Source organism: Betta splendens, chromosome 1, assembly GCF_900634795.4.
Source record: "Betta splendens chromosome 1, fBetSpl5.4, whole genome shotgun sequence".
Classification (NCBI taxonomy): domain Eukaryota; kingdom Metazoa; phylum Chordata; class Actinopteri; order Anabantiformes; family Osphronemidae; genus Betta; species Betta splendens.
This window is the reverse complement of record NC_040881.3, coordinates 5,915,593-5,936,020: the sequence shown is the minus strand read 5'-3', so window position 1 is coordinate 5,936,020 and position 20,428 is coordinate 5,915,593. Positions and strand designations below refer to the sequence as shown.

The 20,428-nt window shown below is 50.0% G+C and overlaps 1 protein-coding gene across 3 annotated transcripts in view; it reads right to left on the bottom strand.

The window, feature by feature from the left end:
• Positions 1 to 2,617: 2,617 nt before the first annotated feature.
• Positions 2,618 to 20,428, bottom strand: part of si:dkey-27h10.2 (uncharacterized) — a 36,108-nt gene continuing 18,297 nt past the window's right edge. For 2 of the 3 annotated variants that reach the window (XM_041072504.2, XM_029162191.3), the window contains exons 3-12: positions 10,399 to 10,552; positions 9,737 to 10,051; positions 9,555 to 9,629; positions 9,396 to 9,443; positions 9,175 to 9,254; positions 9,002 to 9,101; positions 8,763 to 8,840; positions 7,197 to 7,412; positions 6,852 to 6,925; positions 2,618 to 3,074 (exon numbers count right to left, since the gene is read on the bottom strand). In XM_041072504.2, coding sequence (XP_040928438.1) covers positions 6,873 to 6,925; positions 7,197 to 7,412; positions 8,763 to 8,840; positions 9,002 to 9,101; positions 9,175 to 9,254; positions 9,396 to 9,443; positions 9,555 to 9,629; positions 9,737 to 10,051; positions 10,399 to 10,432 — 999 coding nt within the window. In that variant the 5' untranslated portion in view covers positions 10,433 to 10,552 and the 3' untranslated portion in view covers positions 2,618 to 3,074; positions 6,852 to 6,872. Of the gene's footprint in view, positions 3,075 to 6,847; positions 6,926 to 7,196; positions 7,413 to 8,762; positions 8,841 to 9,001; positions 9,102 to 9,174; positions 9,255 to 9,395; positions 9,444 to 9,554; positions 9,630 to 9,736; positions 10,052 to 10,398; positions 10,578 to 20,428 lie in introns of those variants that run through there. The other variant, XM_029162211.3, reaches the window with a different exon arrangement.

Below are 20,428 nucleotides of genomic sequence, written 5' to 3'. Positions count from 1 at the left end.
TTACTGGCTTTTTTTAACTCTGAGGCTGTGTCTGAAATCCAAGACTTTTGTGTTTACGAGTCCAGCTTCATTCAAGGTGGTGTCAGGAGGACAGCTCGGCTCCGGGTCGACAGCGAGGGACCATAACCCGCCATCAGCTGGTAGGACAGGTGTATGGACACACAACACATGCCCAGTTCAGTCGCCGCTGGGTGAGGAGTCTCAGACATCATACAGTACGCGGGACTGTGTGAGTTTCCTCCCCAAAGCTTGTAAATGAAATGAAACACACAAAGCCTTAAGTCAAATCAACAGTTGTCATGACAGCAGGAACGGAAGGAAAGTCAGGGAAAAGTGCAAGTCAACCCTGGAGAACCCGACAGCCGCGCTGGACGCAGTGTGAATGCGAGGCCTGTATGTGTACTCAGTGTGGACAAGGTCATGTTAAGATAAAAATACCTAGTAGCCTTTTATGGATCGTCTTTTGAGTTGTGCCTGACACTCGATGAAGTGGCGCGCGTGCATTGCTGAAACATTTTCAGCGCTCTTTCTATTTAAACAATTATTTCAACAATTGCACCACACATGGAAAAAATGGTGTGTGGCGTTAACGCTGACGCAGATAAAAGGTGCTTACGAGCAGCGTGGTGATAATGTGGTTTAGACAACACCGTGGACCTCAGTGCAACCCTCCTCCTCCCGGACTGTGGGTCAAATAGCAGAGATGCCTTATACATCCAGGCATTCTGCAGCTCCCTCTTTATTGCATCCTCCAAATAAATCTTGCCCTCCTCACTTGACCAGCCAAGGATAAAAAGGGGGCTCACGCTGCAGGGTGTAACTATAGAAACAAACACGGACGGCTTTTTATACTCCTGGATTTCAGTCAGATTCCTCTCATGGTGAAGAGGTGTGCTGTAAAATATCAAGACCCCTGGACTAAAAACAACTACTTCTGGATCTAGATACACTTTTCTCTCAAGAAGTAAAATAAATTATGTGTATTTCAGGGGTATAAACAGTGTGTTCACAGATCAACATCTCACCTTGGCGCGATTAAAGACTCTGCGTCTTTAATGAGCATCTAATGTAAACAGAGAGTTGGGTAGAAGCCAGATGGTGATGCCTGGGATCAAGTCTTCATCCTGCTCATGACAGCAGCCACTAATGGCCTCATGACAGATGGACAACAAAGCCAGACTAGATCCCATCCTGAACCAGAGACTCTGTTCTAATGATCCACTGAGTTTTCCTCTAGCACCACGGTGGGGTTGACATTCTTACTCAGCTTTACTGGTTGGGGTCAGTGTCACCACCTCTGCAGACTTGGTTTACGTCACCGCAGGCACCTCTGAAGTTCAAACGCGCTGATTCAACTGGATCAAATGAATGCACAGACAACCACGCTCTGTGGAGCTCAGGATCCATTTGAAGTTGTCCTGTGATCAAGTAAATATCCTGCTGTGGCTGAATTGAGTGTGTTTTAGATGTGACACTGAGACAAAAAACATAAAGCATAATGTAAAACCTACAATTCAGCTCAGTTGATGCCGTGAGGAGACTCCAGCACCGCCTGCTGACAGACGTGTTAATTGATGTTTTTGCCGTATCAATCATTCATACAGCTGATGTCCAGCTGTGCTGCACACCTACAGAATGTCATCACTGCCAGTGAACGTGTAGATACAGTAGCGATCAAATAATAGTTAGCTTTTTAGCACTTTTTAGAGCAAGTAGTTACCTAATTATGCCCACGTCTGCATATATGTGTTGAGATCCTGATACACGGCAGAAAACATTTAAAGGATCAACAGTAAAACGTGTAAAGTGTGTTTGACATCAGAGCGGAGGCCCCCCCCCCTATAAACTCCTTGTCTCCCTAGAATAGCCGGAGAAACCTGCCCCTACATTCTGTTCGCTCTCGCAGTACTCATCCGGCCCGTTGTAAATATACACAGCGTATAAATAGAGCCCGCTGAGACCCGAGACATTTGGATCCGGTTCCGAGGAGGAAGAGGTTTGTATTCTGCTGCACTGGAAGGTTTGGCGCTGGGTGTCCATGACTGCGGTCGGCTGTAGAACCGCTCCTGCCGTCACTGCTCACCGCAGGCCCAGTGCAGCATTTCACCCGCTCAATGGCGGATTACAGCACCCCGCGGGCGGCTTGATATAAGCCGACGCTATCGCTTGTCTTTAAAGGAGAGCGGAAGCCCTTGGAAACAGGCTGGATATAGCAGCTGGACCCGACCCAAACACCGGGCAACAGAACACTGCAGATGGAAGTTGTAAACCCATTATATGCCCCATGAAATAAAGTAAGAAGTCATTGATTGATAGCTGCATAGCTGCAGATTCATAGGATGGGAGAGTCCTTTTAATTAGCACCAAGCCCCAATTATCACTAGACTCCACTGAGAAACAGGCGTCTGACCCAGGTCCACATGCAGGACGGGGTCTGGGGGATTCCTGTCTTTTAACACCATCACTTTGAACCAAATGTGTTTGCACCTGGAGCTCATGTTGCCACTTCAGCTCAGGGACCATCGCAGGAATCCAGCGGCAAAGCTACACAATGAGGGACAGGTAGTGTTCCGGACCACGCTTCTTCAGATGAGTGAGGCCACAAAGAGATGCGGCAAAAGGTGGAATACTTTTATTAACACAGTTCACAGCAATGACATGAAATCCTACACACAGGTGAAAGCAAATGCATCTAAAAAACTAAGACTTGGAGTCACAGGTTTATGTGATTATATTATCTGAAATGCTGTAATGTGTCCATGGTGTGAAGAGCTACGGTATATTTATCATGAAGCGCAATCAGTGCTTTTATTTACACTTTACAGGCAAAATAACAGTAGTTTAGTCGAAAAAGTTGCTTTAGATGAGGAAAATTCACAATAATTGAAAAACCAAATCTTGTATAGTTAAAATAAATTATACCAAAAATACAAACGTCATGCGTGTTTTCAGTAGAAAAGCTGAGCTCGACTGACATTTACTTTGAAAAGCTACAAATTCATTTCCTGTTTCTACTAAACCTGCGGAAAGCTGCATTGTTCCAGTTCGGTCGCTTGAGTTGTGGAGTCGTCCGCCTGGAAGAGAAACGGAGCAATGTAAACAATGCAACCTGTCCTGAAATCAACCCGCTTCCCTACACTCACACCTTCTGCTTTGGCCACGTTTACACGACCTTTGACCTCTAGGAAGAAACATCTGTTTGAGGGAAAAGATGGCTGCTCCACATCTTTTAATGTGATTTATGTTTGACTGTTGAGCGGCTGCAGTGACCAGCGGCTTCATCCACAAATAAATCATGTGTTCATCCGTCTGCTAATGGTCTCTATAATGAGACGGGGCCCGGTGCTTTCAACAGGTTTCAGACTCTACTGATCTATGGCACTTTAATCATTTAAACCATTCTATCTGTCAAAGATCTACTGTTTTCACATCAGCCCAGATTTTCAGTTTGACCGGAGTTAGCCTAAGCTGCTTCCCGTATAAAAAGACTTTGGTTCTGGAGCAGAAATGCGACTACCGACACTCAGGTTGCAGGTAAGACTTTGGTTGATCTTAGTCTGTGAGTTTGAGCCACGGGGGCAGATTACGATCTGTGAAGACCAGTTTGCCTCTGTAGTAAAACCTGGCTGCTGAAAGACTGGGCATTCCAAGGGAGATTGAGAAGCCTGGAAGAAAATACTCAGGTAAAAACAATAAAGCTCTGTGAGACGTCTAAGAAGTAACTTCCTCGTGTCTTAATCGTCTACATATTTTAAATAATCTGGTTGTAAACACAATGCAAAGCTACTCTAACGTCATAATTTACAGTCCTGAAAACTAAATCCAAACTGTATCAGATTTGATGCTCACTCTGCGACGTCCCTTTAAACCACATGTGAACGATGAGAGACAAGGATGTAATAAAGACTCTGACAGTTCGCCGCCCGAGGAATGTGGAGCCGATGCCAGAGGCGATAGCAGCAGGTGAATGAGCGTCCGTCCGTCAGCGGTCTCCACATCACAGCCGCACAAAGGAGCGCCTGAAGCGGCCGCCGGAGCACGGCGGGCGAGGGAGCTTTCACCAACGGGACCTCGGGGGGCGGTGATGGGGGGGGGGGGGGGGGGGGGGGGGGGGGGGGGGGGGGGGGGGGGCACAGGTGAGACCGGGTCAGAACCAACACAGACTCAGTGTACAGGCAAATCGGAGGATGAAGACCTCGTACATCCAGCAAAAATGGGCCTGATACGTATGAACCCAACTCATCAAAGGGCCTGTGTTCACGTTTCAAGTCCCACCAAACAGATGCTTCTGCGTTACGATGGGAGGACAAAGCCTTAACAAGTGTCTGGAGCAGCTTAGTCACCGAGTCAAAGGTGTGATTGTTCACAATTAAGCGTCTGTTTCCACTGCTGGGCTCTTTTACGACTTTCCCTCCCACCTTCACGTGCTTTAGTTCTGCTGCGTGAGGTGAGGTCTCAAGACTCCAGACTCAGAAATATGGATTATTATGGAACTTAGAGTTCATATGTGAAGACTTTGACTCTGGTGACTGAAAACGGCCCGGATGAACGGTTTCCCCCTCTCCCTCTCACGTGTCTTGCAAACATTGTTTTCGTTTGCTTCATGTTCTTTCATGTGCCGTGGTCTTTGTTGAAATCGCTGCATCCAAATGTGCAGAGACACGCTCCGCGACCGCTGAAGAATGCCAGACTGTTCTGTCCGACATCGAAGTCACATCATTCTCCTACTGTCACCGTGCACCCTTTAATTAGCACTGTCTGACCTTTGACCTTGGGGAAGGTCTTCAACCCAGAACCTCTGGAGGTTCAAGGAACGGTTATAGGAAGAGGACACGTGTCTTGATTCCGATGAAGCCGCACAGGAAGCCCACAGGTGAGGTCAAATGCTGACATGAAAGGTTCATTATTGTCTAGACTTCACACGCGAGAGGATCGATGTTACGCTGTCTCCTCACTTCATTCTGATTGCCGCCCAATCTCTAAAATGCTGACAGCTTGATAAACAGGCTAGTGTCCTCAAAGGTCAAAGGCCAAACTCCAGTCACAGATTTATTATCTTCTCCAGTCACTTGGAAGCTTGGAATGAGCAGTAAATATATTCTGTATGTGGAGCCTTTAACAGGCGACACTGAACACTCTGTTTAACCTAACCTTTGCCTCAGGATGTGCTACCCTGTAAAACAGTGAGTGTTGTCCTGTGGATAAAGGTTAAACAGGCATCATCATCGCGTTTCCTCCTAAATTATGAATAATGGAATAAAATGCTGGTGCTACAAAACAATATCCACAGTTCTGTGACTGATCGTCTCTCTCCTGATCCTGTGACATCCACTCAGTGTCAGGTAGTTTAATCCACCACCGATCCCCTTTAACTGCAACGTCCCCCGGACATTAAATCCTTCAACCCACTGCGATTAAAATCACCAAAACCTGTTGAAACACGTCAAAGTCCAAGCTGCGTGTTCAGCATGTGCTGCAGTCGCAGGCCTCTAATGCTGCGTGTCTAATTGCTACCTTTACCACGCTGCAATTGCGAGTCTGAGGTTTGAATCTCTCCACGGAACCCGGCCGCTGTGCGGTGGGAAGAGCGGGCAGGAAGCGGCCGGGCACCAGCTGTTGTCTCCTCGCAGCGCCCGCGCTTTCCGTCAGTCCCGCCCCGGTTTCAAAGCTCCAGGTGGAGCGGCCTCGACCACATCAAACCTCACCAGCAGGAAGTTCCCCCTCACTGTTATTACTCACATCAATTATGCACTTCCTGCCCGTGTGTCTGCGCTTACACCAGCAGCCCTTCACAATAAAAGCATCTTCAAATAGCTGCTCATCATTGGCTCGGCCCAGCGGTGACATGTTCATCCCACGCCGTCCGGGCAGTTTCCTCCAACGTCGGCCGTCACACATGAAAGCTGAGCTCTGACGTGGAAATGACACAACCAGGTCCTGGGTCTAATTATGCCGCCGTAGTTTACGACCTGTCCCTTCACAGCCATTATCCGCCGCTGCTTTCAACCTCCGCTTCCAGCCTTCCAGCGCGCTCATGGCTTCTCCGACCAGGTGGGAGCCGGTTTTCCCTTTCATCTGGAGCTTGTGCTGATTGGGCTTAACCGCATGCTCATTGTGATGCGTTTGCAAACTGTGTGGTTTTCAACAGTTTTTCGAAAATTTCCGATAAAACAAAAATTTTAATCCGTTTAAAAAGTGTTTTTACTTTTTGCTAAATGACCTTGAACTGTGTTTGGAAACAGTTAACTCAGAAATCTAGAAATCTACTTCCTACTTGCACAGTGTTATTAAACATGGTCAATATCATAAACATGAAGCAAAATAATTGTTTGGTTGTGAAAAAAGGGAAATGACTCAATCTCTGACAGCTAAAATCCATTTGGTTAAAAACAGCAGCGGTACTTGACTTGCTGAAACGGAGAGGACTGGAATTTCTGGGCCGGTGTTTTTGTGGGCACGCAAACGGTGCGTGACTGCTGACGCTGCGCTGCTCAGACGTGAGCTTGTCGTCGGCTGCGACGGCCGCGGTGAATCCCTCGGGCCTCGGGCTCCGGCCCGGCGCGTTCGTGCGGGTGCGGATGTGGGCCTCACATCCTGAAGGACGCGATGATTAGCCTGGGAGGACCCACGTTAGAGCACGCGTGAGAGGAGTCTCCTCCATCAGTCACAGTCAGAGACCAGAAGGAAGGCGGCCGAACCGTTTGCATTTCTGCCAGCGTGCATCCAGTCGCGATAGAATGAAGCTTTCACACTATAAACCATTAGATTTTTGCTATTAATGAGTTCAGGAAGGAGAGCAGAGCTTGTGTGTGTTTGTCTTATTGCTGGTGGCTGCTTTTCCTCTTACCGACCTTCTTCATCACGCAGGGAGGTCACACGGGGCTGTGGAGAGGAACGTCCCAGAACATGTTGGTCCCCTTGAAGCCTGTACAAAGGCATTAAAGCAGGTGAATGAGGAGGACGCAGTGAATCGTCATAAACAGCAGGAAGTGGGACGTGTGTGTGCACGCAGTTGTGTAGAGGAGGGTGTTGCTATTCGAGTTTACTATACAACACACTGACAAATTGCAAAGTTCTCTTCTTCACTTCTCACACAGTTGAAGCTGATGCAGAAGTGAGCTTGAAGCATAGGAAGCGATGGGCTCCTCTCACACGCAGTGGCTGCTGACGTGAGCGCACGCGTCCACCAGACCCACCTCGCGCCTCCAGGCCCGCGTTGTTGCTGTTGTTCTCGTTGGACCCGGCGTCCGGTTCCTCCGACGCCTCGGCGGAGGCGGAGCCCTGGTCCTCGCTCGTCTCCGGCTCCGCGGCTGCGGCGGTGCCTTGCTCGGCGGCAGCCTCGTCCCCGGGGCCGTCCGGGGCCGGGGGCGCGGGGTCGGCGCCGGGCTCCGCGGCCGGTTCCTCAGCCTCGGCTGCGAGGGACAAACGGAGAGCGCAGCGTTTTCACTCTCTCTGCAGAAAAGCCTGACGCGTGAACCAAGCGACAGTGAATAACGACTGTGGGGCCGTTGTCGCCGTAAACTTGTTTGCTGTTCGACTCTGTGTTTAGCGGCCTCATAATTGCAGCATTTGAGCCCATGTAGCCTGAGGCGGTTTTACACTTTGTGACGGGGGGGGGGGGGGGGGGGGGTCTGTTTGAGTGGGCCACCATGTTGGCAACAATGCAGCTGATTACTGAGCAGGTCCTAATGAGTTACAGCCACGCAGCTGTTGCAGCCTGTGGGAAAGTAGGAGAACCCGTCATTATGTGACCCCGGGTTTAACAGAGGGAAAGTGGAGCTGACGGGGGTTCAGATGCAGCTCTACCAGTTAGTTGTGTGTCATGAAAACATGAGTTTGACAACAGAAGCTGAGCTTATTGGCTGCTTTGACGGCACAGTGACTTCCCCTACACTAACTGTTCTTATCTCACCCTGTGGTTTCTATCGCTGAAGGCGCCGCTGATGCAGAGCTTAAGTCTGTTCAGGACAATGTTAGACCGGAATCTGGTTTCTTTTTTTTAAAATCATGCAAACAGAGGTTTGTGCAACAGAGGAATGACTTCATCGGGGAGATAAACTTGACAAACGTCAGGTTTGGTTTCATCAGCGTGCTCCGAGCGAGACGTTGAGAAATGCAACTGTTTTGCTCAAACCGCTGAAAATGATTCATTATTTCTTTCCAACGACAGTGAAACAATTATCGGAACGGTTGCTGCTTCTTGAATTGGCCACCAGCTCATTTTAAAGAAGGCCCAGGCATGACGTGCAGCTTTTCCTCCTCATTGTAGATGAAAACAATGAGTAAAATATGATTTTATATTAATATTTAATTTATACTAACGTTGGTTTGATGCACACATGCCACCAAGGCTCTGTTTAAATATTTAAACTGTGTGTTTGATATGTGACAGCATATTTTCTGACCTTTATTATTTTATGGATCAGCAATAAGTAAGTGATAAACTCAACACACAGGGAAGTTGCAACCTTGGCTTCCATTCCCACCAAGTGGTTCATTAAAGTACTGCATCCAGTGTTTTCCTAATGGAAGCAATACTAAAGCACAGCTTCTGTTCATCTAGATGCTGTCAGTTACTGAGTACTATGTCACACAGGCTGACAGGAGCTGATACTTCCCTTTATGCAGTTTAGCTCATCTTAAGAAACAGGAAGCAAGAAGTACTGTGTGAAATTTGTGTGAAATAAACACGCAAATGAGCGTCTTGACTGTCTCCAGCCAGAAGACGTGTTCTAGCTGGAGGCTCCGATGCATCTTTTTACCTTTCTGCTCCTCCTGCACTTCACATTTCACCTCTGGCTCACTGGAAGCCCTTTCTGCACTTTCAAAGGTTTGCAGACCTGAAAGAGATCCAGATGCATGTGTGAGCTTCACGTGTGTGTGTGTGTGTGTGTGTGTGTGCGTGCGTGCGTGTGTGTGTGCGTGCGTGCGTGTGTGTGTGCGTGTGTGTGTGCGTGTGTGTGTGTGTGTTGTCTCGTATCATCAGAATGACCGGACCCACCGTTGTGAGGAACCGGGCTGGCGGGCGGCTCCGCGGGCTCCACGGCGCTCAGGGGGACGTTGACGCCGTCCGCTTGAGAAGTGGGGTCCACGGAGTAGCGCTGTAGAGAGAGGGGACGGTGTAAAGGAAAGGAGGGAGCAGCTGCTGCAGCTTTCCACCTGCTCTACACTCACCCTTCCTCTCCTCCGTGTCCAGCAGCAGGCGGCTACAAACACAGCAGCTATGATGATGATCACAATCAGGACGATGACACCTGAGGGAGGCGACGGGTGGTTTTTAGGGGAAGGAGGCGTTTGCTCACGCTGAGATTCAGATTATGAGGAATAATACAGAGAATATGGAAATCCCCTGTGTTTGTCTTAAAATAGTGACGCAGTGCTTTATTGTAACTCACCGGCGCGGTTGCCACTGTTTTCTTCAACGTTTGGTTTGACACCAGTGTCTATGAGAAATACAAAAAAGTAGGATCAAGTTAAAGAGCACTTTAAGAGGAGCTGGAACGTGCTGCAGACCCAGCTCACGTGAGCGGCGTCGCTCAGCGCTCACGTCTGACCTTTATTGTTTTTGGTGGTGGTAGAAGTGGTTGTGACTGGTCCACTGGATTTAGGTGTGGTGGGAATAGCATTATCTGAAGAAGAGAAACACGTGAAGCACAGCGCGACGGTCCGAACAGGCAACGTTCACATCCACACGGTTCAGAATCACCATCTGACAGAGTGGATCGCGAGCGCTGACCTGGCGGCGCCGTTGGTACCGGCTTGCTGGTGGTGCTGGTGTTGCTGGTGGTGCTGCTGGTGTTGCTGGTGGCGCTGCTGGTGGTGCTGGTGGCGCTGCTGGTGGTGCTGGTTTGGTTACTGGCACTGTTGGTACTGTTGGTACTGGGGATGCTGGTGGTGTCCACGGTGATGTTGAGGAACGAGGTAGTGACGCTGTCATCATCGCTCGCTGTGCTGGTCCCTGGCGACTCTGTGTCATTGCCCGGGCTGCTCTTTATGTTCAGCTCATCAGTGGTGGAGTTGCTGGTCTCCAAAGCACAGGCCACAGCAAACCCTGTATGAGAGAAGGCCAACAATGTCAGTGATTTAATAACTAAACACAAAATGATCACTTTTACACACTTTTATTTATGTATTTTCAGATATCATCACGTCTGATACCTTTATTTGCTCAAAGGCTTAAAGGGAAGCAGCTGAATGACAAGGTGCGGCTCTGTTTCCCTTTTACTGGCGTTTGACGGTGTGTTACAGGCCAAACATGAAGCAATGAGACTTATTCCTTAACACATACACGCATTTTTTTATATTATTTTGAAATGTATCCATAGAACATGTTTTGTTGACGTTCAAATCAATGAGAATTATTATTAGGCAATGATTCAGCAGTGTGAGTGGACTTACCGAGAATCACAAGGGCAAATCGTGTTGGCGTCATAGTGACCTGATGGCGGCAGGAGACGGTCTTTACTGGTTTCACTGAGGCTCTCGGTGCCTTCGGTCGATGCTTTCGCGCCCCAGCTCTCCTCCTCAGTGTCTCTCAGCGCGCGCTCACAACCTGTAACAAGGCCAACGACTCTGACCACAGCAGGATGTAATGTTGCTCAAATGAAGTGACGTGAAAGGGAAATAGATGAGCGCGTTGCCTCAGACTTGCCTTCAGCTACACAGCGACGTGAGGTAGCAAAACTTTCAGAGCCTTTGTTTTTAAGAAGATGAGATGAGATCAGATACAATTTTGTCACAATGTTACAATTTGACCTTTCTTTATAATGTTACTATGAAATCTGTGCTCTGCATTTGACAACACACGGCGCCCGTGGAGCTAGCGTGAAGTGTCTTGCTCAAGGACACACCTGGTCGGATGGAACCTCCGACCCTCTGCTTCCCAGGCTGATGCTCTACCCATTTAATCACATGTATTAAACACTGAGACATGTTCTTCCTCAGAGCTAATATTGTCTAATACCTGGGCGTCGTCACATGACCGGGCATCATTTCTAACTGTACATGTTTTTCTTGAGTAACTAAGAGTTACTCAAGTTACTTGTTAGGAAATTTCCTCCCTCCGTTGTCAGTTCTGGGTCAGCTTCACTAGGTGTCGCTGTGAACAAGGGGAAAGACATGAGCCAGGCAGCTGCCGCTCCTCCAGCTATAAGTAGAAACAACTCTAACCTTCACTGTTTCCTGTTTGATGCAACGTGAAAAATGGATAGTACATCCACAAATTTAGATTAATGGCGTTGAGGTTCATTTTGTGGTGTTTTTGTATGAAGAAGGAAATATAGTGTGTTTGTGTGTGTGTGTGTGTGTGTGTGTGTGTGTGTGTGTGTGTGTGTGTGTGTGTGTGTGTGCGCGTGTGCGCGTGCGTGTGTGTGCGTGTGCGCGTGCGTGTGTGTGTGCGCGCGCGTGTGTGTGTGTGTGTCAGCATGACTTTCTGCTGTGTGTGTGTGTGTGTGTGTGTGTGTGCGTGTGTGCGTGTGTGCGTGTGCGCGTGTGTGTGTGTGTGCGTGCGTGCGTGTGTGCGTGCGTGTGTGTGTGTGTGTGTGTGTGTCAGCATGACTTTCTGCTGTGGGTGTGTGCTCAGCCTTGTAGCTTCATTTATTACTGTTTATTTCCCAGTGCCAGTGGTAATCATCAGCAGGATTAGTGTGTTAACTGCCACCCAGTCGCTCGCTGGCAGCCTCCACGTGGGCCACTGCAGGCTCCACCCGCCAACGGGCCCGACCGGGTCCGGCCGGGACCCGCTATCGGCGGCGGGGACCTGGGAGTCTGCTAATCCTGCAGAAAGAGCCCTCGCTGGCGTCCTCTCTGGGCCACCTATCACCACATCACAGAGCTCAGGCACCGGCACCAGAGTTGGCCCGGCTCATGAGCTAATCTGCAGCGCGGAGCGGAGAGGAGAGTGTGTTGCTCTGTGCATGTGTGTGAGAGAGAGACACAGAGAGGGGAGCGAGCCGGACCACCCACCCTGAGGATTCAGAGGCACAGGATTCACAGCCCATTCTGTTGACCTGCCACACCGCCCCAGCTCTGGGCAAGGCCCTCCCCAATTGTTCCGCCTGCTAACATGAGGGGGGGATGGGGGGTCTGCGAGCAGTAAACAGTGGGCTGAGCTTCTCCCCTTCAGCGCACAAAGGGGCTGAATTGTGTCGGGACTGGAGCACTTTTGAGAGTGGCCCTGCTTTGGGGCCTGAATGAAACATCTGTGGAGGCTGAGCCCGAGGGAGAAAATGCTATTTTGCTGTTCAACCACACTGACAACCTGTTTTCTCCTTTTTTACCCCCCAACACACACACACACACACACACACACACACACACACACACACACACACACACACACACACACACCACCCCTTGCTGTTACTTCTCCCTTGGCCTTGTAGAACTATTCACACTGTATGCTCACATTTGCAAAGCAAGTGAGGGAGATGCAACAGTAAATGAGAGATGACCCGTTGAGGAGCACTCCAACGCCAAGTACCAAGATTTTATCAAGGAGAACTTAATGTATGATGCAGATATGTATGAAATCTTCTGGTCTCATCCCTCATGAGATTGTTGCATGCACCCACCAAGTTGAATTATGGGATCAGCGCAGCTTTGATGGTGCAGGGAAACTATTGTAAATACCCCACACGTTTACTCTGAATACCTGCAGTAAATCACTTTCTGTGGAGGTCAAACGGAGCCCGAGTGCCAAAATGTTGTTCTAATAATCCCTCAAAGCGCCGTAAAATCGTGTGGGCACAACTCGCTTGGACGGCACGCGAAAGCTGAAAAAGGCCGCGAGTAGCGCTCGGGGTTGTAATTTTGCCGTTTCCTACCGTGTTCTCCCTCTAGGTAGGCTTGGCTGAAGGACCTCGGCCATTAATTAATGGCAGCATCCGTTCCATCCATCCAGAACCCCCCCCCCACTCTAAATCAACCACATGCAGCTGAAAAAGAGAGGCCACCAAGACATTTCAGTTTAATTGAAGGGGAAACAAAGATCCCTGCTTACTTCCTGGTCACCCATTTTCTTTAATCAATTTCCTCCCTTTGGTCCTATATCATCTGTAATTACATTCCCTTTCCCGCCCCTTGTGGGTTCCTCCTGGAGCAGGGTCCACACATTAGGACACACACGAACACACACGAACACACACTCGCAATCTTTTTCTCTGGCCTCACACCGTAAGCAGGCAATACCTTTGGCATCAATAAGTGTTGCCCCCTTTGGCTCCTCCAGCCTGAACAATGGGGAAGGCCCAGTGGCTCCAGAACCCCACCAAGCCACCCCTGACCCTGCCCACCTACGCTGCTAAACCCCTACACACACACACACACACACACACACACACACACACACACACAGGTTCATGTGGTATGTACTCCTAGATTCAGGTTGTAGACGTCGTCGCACATGGACACACAGCTCACACGAGCCCGTGGGGGGTGAGGAGGGGGGACGAGGAGGGGGGGGGGGGGTGCGTTAAATACCAGCTCAGCTTGTAATCACTGGAGTTTGAACTTTGGAGGCTTCTTATGCTAAGGGGTCAAGAAGCCGGAGCGCCCGTCGCCTCCTCCCTTTCGTCCCCGCCGCCCTCTGTCACTCACGCGTCCCGCCGCCTCGCTCCCGAAGCGTCAGCCGCCTCATGTACAGTGACACCAGCGCCGGCGGCCTCGGGACATTTTCCACGAACAGCAGTGGGCGCGTTGTCTTGAGTGGGACAAGTCGACCGGGCCCAGAAAATCTTCCGCCCCGTAGACGTTTCCTGGAAGAACTCAAGTATCTAAACAGCCCCCCGTTACTTTAATCTTAGCTGCCCAAGGGGACGGGAAGGCTGTGACGACCAACCCGCCGCTCACCTGGAGCTTTGTGGACATCTGGAAGCTACACACCTTCACCGGACACCACATTTCCAAGCCATGACCACCCAGAATACCACCCACACACTATTGAGTGGATTTATCACTCAGCTGATGCCTGCGAGTGCTTGATGAATGAGGGCGGCTTATGGTATTGGCACCACTTCCCTGTTTGATGGGAAGCGAAACATCGCAAACTCTTCCAGTCCATAAATACGCATTAGCCACGGGGGAAATGGAGAAAAGAAAGGTGCCGCTCGCGGGCAACAAAGGGCGGCGCAGGCGCCAGACAAAGCGCCGGTGTGAAAAGATAAAGAGACGAGCTGGAAACGCGCGTGTGTGTTATATGCAAGACAGGTCTGAAGCTGCTTCCAGCTCGCGAGCAGAGCAGCAGGATCATGGAGGGGAGCTGAACAGGGGTGTCAGCCAAAGGCTAGCGGCTAATCATTAGCCTTCATTTGATTGCTTTAATATGTTTTTTCACGTCATCCGACATTAATTGATTCCCAGAGCTTGTTTTGTTTGACCAGTAGTCCAAAACCAATACATGTCCAGATTGCGTTACTATAAATGTTTATGTCCCAGCTGCCGGTGATATGAGGGGAATTAGCGCTAGTGCTCAGGTCGTATACGTTACCTCCTCCCGCTCCTGTTGCTACTACTTTCGTTCGCTTGGTCTCGTATTTTATTTGGTTCTCACGTCATATGTTGCGTTTGGTACTGTAAGTGCACCGAGTTTTATCGACCTCTTTTTAATTAGTGGACCGAAGCCATCGAGACGCAACCCGCTTTGTGATCTCTGTAGCGTAGCGTCCTTTAGCGAGATCTTCTGGTGTGAGAAGGAGAAGACAAGGACACGCTGGAGCCGAGAGCACAGAGTTTCAAGAGGCTAATGTGTAAATAATAACAACAATAATAACACACAAGCAGTGTGTGTGGTCAGGTGGTCACACACACACACACACACACACACACACACACACACGCACGCACGCACGCACGCACGCACGCACGCACGCACACACACACACACACACACACACACACACACACACACACGCACACACACACACACACACACAGACTTTGGTCTCCATCGGGTCAATCAGGGGAACTGTGAGACTGGATGTTCCTCTGCTCCCACACTTCACTGTGGCCTGTTCCAGTAATTCCTAAACAAATACAGACCATCAACGAGCAAATGTGTGTCTTTGTGTGTGTGTGTGTGTGTGTGTGTGTGTGTGTGTGTGCGTGCGTGTGTGTGTGTGTCTGTGAGAGGGAGAGAACGGGAAACAAAGTAGTGCTAGTGGAGTTTGGCAACACGCTCTGTGTGGGGTACAAAATGTAAATTAGAGGGTACGACCGCGCTGTCGTTTACTGTAACACACATTACAAATTATCCAGCCCGGCTATTAGCCCCGCCGTCGGCTGGGGGCCGGGGCCGACACCGCGTACAGCGCGGGACGGGCCCGCTCGTTACAGGCCGGGGGTCGTTTGTTGTTGCTGTCGCTGCCGAGGCCACACCTGCGACCGCGCACGTGCGTCTGTGCGTTTGTATCTGGGAGCCACCACAGACGGCGCACAGATGTGCCGCCGGCTACGAGCGGACGTAGGCCTCGCGCTCACAGCCGATAGCTCTCATACGGCATATGGCCGCAATAGCGGGGTCTGACATCACCGCCGTGCGAAGTACGCGGCCGGAGACGGAAGACAGATTGCAGCGGCGCTCGGCGCGGGAGGAACGTGCATGACCTCCGTCCAGAAACATCCAGGCTGCGTGCGGAGCACGATAAGAGAAGCGCGCAATCACGGCGTTCCGCTTGACTGCCGCGTTGTGTGACGGCGGGTGATTGATTCTGTTTGTGCTGGGCGCTTCTCAAGAACACGCGCTGAGCTCGGATCCGGGACCACGTCGGCGAAAGGCCAGTTGGTCCGTGAGACGCGAAGGACGGGGCTGGAAGGCGCTAACGAGACGTTCCGCGGCCGTGATGGTCCACTTAGGCAGAACCCGGCCTCGGCGCGATGCTGCAGCCGGCGCCACGCGTGCTCCCGGCGACCACGCGAAAGCTGACGTTAGGCAGGTAGGAATTCCTCCACGTTCCGGACGCAGAGACAAAGGACACACAAACAGGCACGGGCCCGGTTTGAGCCGCCACTGGAACCCATCTGATCCGCCGCTACCACCGCGGTGGAACACGTGTTCCAGCGCGGCCTCACTTCCTGACAACAGCATGCCCCCTCGCTACACCTCGTAAAACCTGTTGATCTCATTGAGTTCCTTCAATAAAAATCATTTTTATAGAACGTCTCCCCGCTTGTTTGTTCCTATCGGGGCCCTTTTGATCCGGCGCCGCGTCGGGCGCCGACGTCAGCGTTACTGTAAATCGCCGTCCCGGCGGCCGCGCGGAGAGGGTCAGGGTGGAAAATAGTGGTGAGGGAACGGAGCAGGGGTGTCCGGCGGTGCCTCGCCGGTCCCCCGGCGCTTTCATCTGCTCTGATAAGTGCCATACCTAATCAGGTTAAAGCAGCACATGCCGCGGAAAGAGAGGAAATTCCGGCCAAAACGGTAACGTATCTGTTCCGCTCTCATGCGTCGCATTCCTCCAGCTAATTAGGAGTAAATATCTGACCCTGGAGAGAAAACGTCCACATTAGTCCAAGCAGTCAGTCGGTGTGGTCCATCTGCGCTCTCTCTTTCTCTCTCCCTAACCCCCCCTCCTCCCCCGTCTCACCCTGATTTGGCACACAGATGACAAAAAACATAGGGCAGTTCTCAGTAGGTTTCTTTCTTTCTTCTGAGCCCCCCCCCGCTTTCTTCTCCAGCATTAGGCCCCATCATTACTGACAGGCTATCAGTTGTTCTCATACCGGATTATCTACTGCCAATGACCCCGGGGTCACGGCACCGTGCTCTCTGCCACTTTCTCTCTTTGCTTTGCCTTTGTTTTGCCACAGATACACTTCACTGAGTTCTTAGGCTCCGCTGACTCCAAAACAAAGATGCTATTGATCACGGCACCGATCTGAGCCAGCGTGGCGTGTTATTTTAGAAGATCGCCACCAAGTTAAGCGACAGAGTAAGATTTTTTTTAATTTTTTACTTGCAACAACGTTTCGAGGTTTTGTTTAGATCGCGGCTTGTGATAGTTTAAGATGAAATACGGATCCAGGTTTCCCACCGCTAGAAAACAAAGCGCAGTCCAAGTGGTACAAGATGTAACAAGATGTGTGATTCGAACTGTACAGTGCAACACATTTCACAGCCAGTCGCTCACCAGTGTGGACAAAATGCTGGATTTTGTTAGGAGGTTTTTCAGGTTTTCGTAGAAAACTGAAAGACATGCTTTGATTGTTTCTCTTGGACACGATTCGTGCATGTTGCACACATTTGTCCAGTAAACAGAAGAGGAGCCGGACCAGTTGGCAGAGCGGTTCCCTACGGACCCCAAGGCTGTTGTGTTGACTCACAGTTCCCCCCGTTTCCTGGAAAAGAAACTGAACCCTGAACTCTTGGTGCTTCGAGGGGCTGCCTGGTCATGAGACTTTCAAAATAAAGGCGTCAATGAAATGATTAATTGCTCACAAACTCAGATGTGGGCTGAATAATCCATACCAACCTCCTGTTATGACCTCACGTCTTCAGTTATGTGACAATGGCACCTGAACGTGCAGCTACAGCCAATTCAAAAGAAACATTATCACTTAAAGTTTTGGTGGAAACACCTTTAGATGGCGCCGTCCGCCACCCGCGTCACATCACCAGGTAAACGGAGCTAATTCAAAGAATTACAATCTGTGAAACTGTTTATAAGACTCAATGTTTTACACAAGCATTTTCTCCAAAACTTGACGACCTGTGACATTCCATTCAACGGTTAACTCAGGCTTTCAGGCTTTAGATCCAAAGCAAGAAGGTTGTTTTCTCGCTAACTTGCATATTTAGGCATTGTTGTTCTCATCAGTCTGCACAGAGAACATGTTGCAGCACATGTTCAATCCTGGCGTCCACGTTCAAAGAGAAGAAAAAGCTCTCCAAAAAATGATTTTCATGTCATTGTCAGCTTCATGTCATAATCATTTACGCCAAGATTCTTTCCACACCGCACTCCAACAGCCAAATCAAAACAGTCCTTGGTAATTTGGCTGCTTCTAGTCACAGTCCCATGTATTTATAACTGTGCAAACATACTCACTTTATGTCTCATCAGCTGACGTACGCGGCCTGCCACACACATCGCAGCAGGAAGCAGCCCAGTGTAATACACTTGAAGCTGTTTACATTACATTACAGAGGGAGGAAGGTGCTCGAGAGGCACATCATCGTCCTGACCCGTGATCGTGACCTGTGCGCAAGTGGATGTCAAGCTGGAGTTCACATGATCCCGACTGGACTGCGGTTAAGAGCAACATTAGCAGGGGTTTGGCAGGAACCTCCAGCATGAAGTGTGTGTGTGTGTGTGTGTGTGTGTGTGCAGCGCCGAGGGCTTTTCATCCACCACAAAACCTGTCACGCTCTCACGTTCCCCTCTCTTTTTTTCCCTACGCGAGGCTGCGTTTGCGCGTCACCGCGCCGGCTGTTGCCGCGAGTGACTGCGCAGCAACCAGACAAGATGTTAAAATCCCCATCCGCGCAGGTTGCTGACGAGGGTCCGGATCGCAGATACGGCGGAAAGGCCCAAAAAAGGCTGCGTCCGCTCCGACGCGCTCCACCAGTCGCTAATCTGCAGGAGGAGCGGCTGCGGCAGCGCCACCGGAGCGCCGGGACGAGTCTGAGGACTAGTTCACCCGTTCACCAGCGAGCCTCTCTGAGAGGTAATGAGTAGCTGATCAGAAACCATATTCACTCACCATCTGGTCAACCACAGCCCTCGTCTCACTTTGAAGTGTTTGCGGAGGAACAACAACATCTAAACGCTTCCAGATATTAAACAGGAACGCTTCTCAGCTGGCTGTGACTTTTTTTTATCTTTTCCTATGATAGGATGGACATTTTGCCGGGCTGAAATGAAGTACATGTTATATATGGACTTGATCAAATCTCTTTGGGTTTCACCTCCATTTATTTTCTCTATGCTCCTCTCCATTCAAGCCAATTGTGGCTGGAGCCACTTCTTTTTTAAAACACTCATGGTTTATTTACGAGGAAGTCACACAGCACCCATCTAATGAGTACTTATGTATTATGTATCTGAAAAATGCAAAAACATTTAGGAAAGTCTATCAATCAGATTATACAGCACTGCAGTGACACACATTATGTACCCACACAGTCTAGTTCATTTGTTGTTGCTGTTGTTCTCTCTTATACTCAGTAGTATTCACTGTTTATACTATTGTTGTTGTGCAATATGAAAACTTTACTAAAAGATTTACTAGATTTTACTTGATTAACTTCATTATGTTTTTTATTTAGACTTTGAAATACACACACACACACACACACACACACACACACACACACACACACACACACACACACACACACACACACACACACACACACACACACACACACACACATCACAGGCCTGTGGGTTGAGCTGTGCTGCAGTCAGACAGCATGATGAAGTGTGTAGAGACTAGAGGAGAAAGGAAAGTGCTTCCTGGGCAGTGATGTGTGACAGGAGATATCAGAGAACTGGAGCAGGGTCAACCATCACTGACAACCACCACAACTCCTGACATCCACCCGAGACCCCGGGAGTTGTGCTCAGCAGATATGGGTCAGTGGAGGCTGGAGATGTGTGAGTTCATCACCTCTGTGTGTGTGAGTGGCCATCATTTAGTGTGTGTGTGTGTGTGTGTGTGTGTGTGTGTGTGTGTGTGTGTGTGTGTGTGTGTGTGTGTGTGTGTGTGAGCCCTCCTTTATGTGTCTCTCTGCTTGTACCCATGCAGTCTGATTGCTGGAGGGGCCGTGCCTCTGCCCAGGTGGTCCCGAGCTGTAAAGGAGAAGAGTCAGTGTGCTCAGGCAGCCAACAGGTAATGTAAACCTTCACACCCCCTGCCTGCAGCTGCCTGATCTCCTCCCTCAGGGACCCGGGCTTCTTTTACATGCTCCACACTTTGTTCCCCACCCTGCAGAACATTAGCACTACAATGACATCCAACAGAACAGAGAGAAAGCCCGGGTCCATAAAAACCTAATGGAGTAGGGTGAAGGAGGAAGTGTCACAGAACGAGGTAGCTGATCAAATAAAGTCGCAGAGTTTAGGTCCATGCGGCGCTTTCCTTGAGGAGCGGGTGTCATCGTAGCCCCCAGCTGGACCTGCTGGGGGTTGTTTTAAAGCAGAGATTGTGCTTTTTGATGTGGGGCTCAAACGTAACCCCCTATTGGCGGTGATGCAGGGAGGTGGGGGTGGGGGGGACAACCATGGGATGTAATAATGGCCTGTCATTTTTCATCAACATTCCTGACAATGCATGACCCAGACTGGAGCCAGAACACACACTTGGGGAGCTGACACACTGAACAGAAATACATCACGTGGGTCAGAGGGTCGACAAGCGTCATGATTACTGGGACTCTGTGTGTGTGTGTGTGTGTGTGTGTGTGTGTGTGTGTGTGTGTGTGTGTGTGTGT